This window comes from Convolutriloba macropyga, chromosome 8 (assembly GCF_964194025.1).
Source record: "Convolutriloba macropyga chromosome 8, txConMacr16.3, whole genome shotgun sequence".
In the NCBI taxonomy this organism is placed as follows: Eukaryota; Metazoa; Xenacoelomorpha; order Acoela; family Convolutidae; genus Convolutriloba; species Convolutriloba macropyga.
The window spans coordinates 56778644-56784042 of NC_134475.1; the positions used below are offsets into that span (position 1 = coordinate 56778644).

Sequence of the window (5399 nt, forward strand, 5' to 3'; positions counted from 1 at the left end):
TGGATGCAAAGGTACGTTTATAAATGATGAGATAATGCTTGACAGACGAAGTTCAGGTTATAAATCATGATTCACAGAATACGGTCCGTAAATAAACCATGCTGTGCAGATTGTTGTTAGTCTGCACATACGCTTGGCATTCGGAAATCGATTTTCGTACTTGATATAGTATGGATAAGTTCTGAAAACATTTCAGATAAAATGAATCAGCCCTAAAATGCTATGGGACCACACTACGGGTAAGTCTCTACCCCAGTTGAAACTTTGTTTTAAAACATAAGAAATGACCGTTTTTGATCGGTATTTTTAGGAACAAAAGGTCAAAACACCGTTGCTTTTTTCTCACTGGCTTGAATCGGTTTTTCGACATAGGAAATGACAACTTTTTGAGCGCTTTTTAGGAGTTTTTTCTTGGATTATAATGCAAGAATGCCTGAGAGCATTTGAACAAGTATTTTAGGTCAAGGACGTCAAAATTATCCGAACAATGCTCTTGTACAACAATCATGCCAAGTTGGTCTGTGCAGCTTACCGAGCTGGTCTGATGACGTCAGAGCATGTGTGGTTCTTCAACGAATGGACCTGGGATCTCATCAATGCGGACCTCAAGTCACACTGCCGCAGTAATGAGATTTGGATGATACAATCTGAGAGTAATGGACTATTCTCGCTCAGTGTCAACCCTAACAGTGGCTCAGGTAAGAGTTCAGTTTAACAACTGCCCGGGTGAAATTTTTTTGTCAAAATTATGAAAGAAATGCGCGGAAAAGTGCATAATTTTCTGAATACTGTGCTGAAAATCTGTACATAGTCATCAGCTAAAAACTACGCATGAAAGCACTGAAATTTGTAATAGATTTATATTTAGAAATTTATTAAACTATTTATTTTTGGGTTGAAATTGTGCTAAAAATATTGAGAAAGTCCACCGAAGAAAATGCAAAATTGTAAATTTAAAAATGTTTTTTTTTCTCGGAGAGTTACTATGAAAAATGGCAAGTTATGTTCTCTTCGTTTTTTTTGAAAGGAGGGGGGAGGGTGGTGTACAAGTAGTACATGCAAATGCTCTTATATTCTTTAGTAAAATGGGAAAAATCACTCTCAATAGGAATTTCTTTCTCAGTTAAACTAGCATTAATGAAAGAAGTTTTAAAATGGTTCTTAACTAGCATTAATGAAAAAAAAAAATGGTTTCATTTTTCTTTTCTAATCGTTCTTTGAAGCTTTTGATTTTCAGCCACAAGAACCGACGTCGGCCTGACCTCTGATGAATTTTATCTAACGATGCAAGAAATACTAACGCCATCGTTTGAATTAGGATCATCGCAAACCGGACCCGCAGGTTTGACCTCCACAGAACCTCTTGAATCCTCTTCAACTGAGGATCTCAAAAGTTCGACAGGAATTTCAAGAGAAGCTACAATTTGGGATCTCTATGTATACGATTGTATGTGGATTATTGCCAGGAATATCGAGTCACTGCTCGGGCGTGAACAAAATACTGACAAAATTTCCCTCTTCTTGGAAAGCGTCGATCGCGATTCTTTCAACGGCATCTCGGGACTGGTTAGTTTTAACGACCGTGTGTTGGCTTCACCCCAGTTAAAACTGGAACAGTGGGTTAATATGTCGGAAAGAGTGACAGTTATGGATTTTACGCTAGAGGCCGGGGATTTCAATTTTTTGGGCGCCGATTGGAAGTCTGGAGCTGCTCCACTTGACGAAACGCAGGTCATTCTACAAAGCGTGCTTTACCTCACGGAAACCGTGAACAAAACTGCAGCATTGCTGTACAACAGTTCGGCTGGTTTAAGCGTTTTGTTATGTTTGGTAATCCTGGTAGTCAATTTGGTGCATCGTAACGAGAAAATCATTAAGATTACGTCACCTGTCGTGAACTATTTCATAATTTGTGGGTCAATTTTGTTGACCCTATGCGCTGTGTCAATGTCCATAACTGCATATACTTTAGACAATGACTGTTTCCTGGCCGCTTGTTATTTCTACCTGGTATCTCTTAACATAGGGTTTACAATGACCTTTGGCGCGCTGTTCGCCAAAACTTGGCGAGTATACAAAGCCTTCACAGAGCAAAGTGCTCAGAAAATCACAATCAGTGATTTGCAATTGGTGATTACAATTATGGTTTTGGTGTTTCTGGACGGTATGATTCTTACAGCCGCGGCTGTGATCGACCCAATGAAGGCTGAATTGAAGGAAACGAGACGGGAATTGGAAATGACAGGTCATCATTCGACAATGTTGACCCATTACAGCGCACTTCAATGTACCATGAAAACTAGCGTTTTCTTCTACATTTTCGGCGCAACCAAAGCTCTGCTGCTACTCTTTGGGGGATTTTTGGCGTTCGAAACCAGAAACGTTCACGTTGAAGCGTTGAATGATAGCAAATCCATCGCGATTTGTATCTACAATTACTTCATAAGCACTTGTATCGGGTCTATTTTCAACTTCGTTTTGGGCTGGGAGCAAATTGACACATACGTGTTGCTGGCTCCTTTGATTTTGACGATGGCGTTGTTTCCGATCATGGTTCTGTTCGCACCTCGACATCTGGCCCTTCTGGTTAAAAGGCAGCCGATTGCAGTTAACATTCGCAACAAATCGACATTTACAACTACTGCTGTGTCGAGTTTGTCAAAATGATACGGATGCGTTTGTGCATTAAAAGAACATTTGTTTTATAACTTCAATCAATCATCCTTGAGAATGATCTAGAAGCTTCAATCCATTAGCCAGCAATCCGAAAATCTGAAGGGTAATTTTAAAAAGCCACTTGGATCTATTTTTGTTTCGGTCCCACTGTTTTTATGACCCCCATTTACAAAAAAATATTTCCATGTGAAATAGCACGTAGCTATTTAAATAAATAGCACGTGCGCGATAGGCAAAAAAGTTAAAAGTGATTTTTTGAGAAGTTAAGCCGTATTGATTGCTTAGACAGGGGATGTAAAATAACTAGAGAACTGCTTTTTTTGTCTGATGATTATTGTAGGGCTTCATTTTAACCCAGATTTGATTGGTGTAATAACTCCTTCATACTTTCAAACAATATGAAACTGATTTATTTTCATTCGCCACATGTAATTTTATTTAGTAGATTTACATGTCTCATAAAAGAGAATAAGTTCAATTCATCATTTTTCTCTATTCCCCCTTTTCGAACCTCACATAATCTCGTCTCTATCCCTAAGAAACAAAAAAGCTATCCCAAATGTTATTTCCAATAATTAGCGCTTTACTATTAATATATGCATGTTAATTTACTCTAAATTTCTCAGGCAGTTTTTGGAAAATAGTGGCAATCCTCTATCAGAAATAAGATGACAAGATAAATCAGTTCAAATGAACTAAAAGTCTATCACATCATCATTTGAGTTCTCTTTTTGGTATTTGTAGTAGGGCATCATGGCTTTCCGTCTATCAACGACATCCGTTTTTCTTTCATGCACTTCCTTTAGTTGAGCTTTTGCAGCACTAAGAGTGAACAAATGAGGTCGAAGCAAACTCTCCATTTCTTCTTCGGAAGCTTTCGGATTGTCTTGTTTAACCTGTTCACACTCCAGTTCAAGTTGTTCACACTTTGATTGACAGCAGTCTATCAATGTCAAAAGGTCGTTGGCAGTCCATTCAAGCATCTCGATTTCTTGAGTGATCAGATCAAATGCATTTGACCTTGAACACAAATTAATGTCGGAGTTCAACTTTTAGTAGGTCACATTAAGCAAGGCAAAGGCAAGGTATTGTGGACCTGAAATGAAAGCAGAATAGAGATAGACAGGCTGACGCTCAAGACCGATGGTGGTTCGGAGCGTCCCAGACGTAAAGTACGTCCTATATCAATTCGTTCTTGCGTGCTTGTCGATTTTCTTGCGCTCTGAACTACGATTTATGGCCCAAATGAAACCTTTCATATGTTAATATACAGAACTGTCTAGGGTTCTTTTTCAAACATATGCGTTGTGTTCGTTTCCATGAAGTTATGCCGCCTTCAGTTTAAGGGCTGGGTGTCAGTTTATTAATTTTATGAGAGGCTGTTTGAGTGAAAAAAGTACACCAAAACGTAAACTTGATTAGGCTTTAGTTTCTAATCTAATTAACGAGTATATACTGAATATCAAAAGCAGCTTAGCACTCTAAAATTTTAAGAAGTAAAAACTTTTAAGAAGTAAGAGAAAGTTTTAAGAAGTAAGAAGTTTTTGATGCGGTATTGCACAAATTTGAAATCAAATAAAAAGAATGTTTTTTAACACTCATCCCCCTAAGGATTTTACTTCCTGTTTTAAGGATTTTGCCCCTAGTGATGTTGTTTGACAACTGCCAAACCTGAAAAAGAAAGAAATATCGATTCTCGGCTAAAATTCGACTTAAAAATCTGTGAAACGGCTGAAAATTGCTCATAAACACCTGAAAACCCAAAATTAAAAACTACTCTGATCCAAGGGTGCTAATTGACAGTGTTGAATGAGTTTGGGTTGCATAAGAAGCAACCTGGCAAAAAGACTAAAAATTAACTCCTAAAACGTGGCACGGTACAATATTTTTTGTGCTCGGAACATTCACTTGAAATTTTTTAGGAAATTTTGTTTTGACTTGAGAATCAACTTCAGAGTGTCATCCGAGTCTTGGCTAAGACTTGCCAGACTTGTAGGACTTGCTTCTAGACTTAACAAGTACTGGGAAACGAAATAAAACTTGCCTAGTACTGGTAAAGACTCGAAGTTCGGTCCGAGTTTTTTTTCAAACATATGCGTTGTGTTCGTTTCCATGAAGTCATGCCGCATTCTAGTAATGATGCGGGCGTTCATTTTAAGAGCTGGGTGATGGTTTAATAATTATATGAGAGGCTGTTTGAGTGTAAAAAATACATCAAAACGTAAATTAATTAAGTTTTAGTTTTTAATCTATTTAACGAGTATACTGAATATCAAAAGTAGCTTCTCACTCTGAAATTTTAAGAAGTAAAAACTTTTCAGAAGTAAAAAAAAGTTTTAAGAAGTAAAAAGTTTTTGACGCGGTAATGTACAAACTTGAAATCAAATATAAAAAAATAATTTTTAACACATCCGCTAAAGATTTTGCTTTTTCTTTTAAGGATTTTGTCCCTAGTGATATTGTTCGACATTTGCCAAACCTGAAAAATTAAAAAATGTCGATTCTCGGCTAAAATTTGGCTTAAAGTGGCTCTGAAACTGCTCATAAACACCTGAAAACCCATAATTATAAGCTACTCTGACCCAAGGGTGCTAATTGATAGTGTTGAATGCGTTTGGGTTGCATAAAAAAGAACCCGGCAAAATGACTAAAAATTAACCTAAAATGTGGCACGTTACGAATTTTTTCGAGTTGGAAATTTCACTCTAAATTTTTTGGAAAGT

General features: G+C 37.3%; 2 protein-coding genes across 2 annotated transcripts in view; one reads left to right on the forward strand and one right to left on the reverse strand.

The window, feature by feature from the left end:
- Window positions 1-464: 464 nt before the first annotated feature.
- Window positions 465-3302, forward strand: LOC142344212 (gamma-aminobutyric acid type B receptor subunit 2-like). Its single transcript, XM_075395762.1, has 2 exons — window positions 465-698; window positions 1238-3302. Exons 1-2 carry the CDS (start codon window positions 488-490, stop codon window positions 2665-2667), a joined length of 1641 nt encoding a protein of 546 aa, XP_075251877.1. The 5' UTR covers window positions 465-487; the 3' UTR covers window positions 2668-3302.
- The window catches only part of LOC142345121 (uncharacterized), a 143318-nt gene continuing 141146 nt past the window's right edge, over window positions 3228-5399 (reverse strand). The window contains exon 12 of the mRNA XM_075397208.1: window positions 3228-3696. Coding sequence (XP_075253323.1) covers window positions 3372-3696 — 325 coding nt within the window. The 3' untranslated portion in view covers window positions 3228-3371. The remainder of the gene's footprint in view (window positions 3697-5399) is intronic.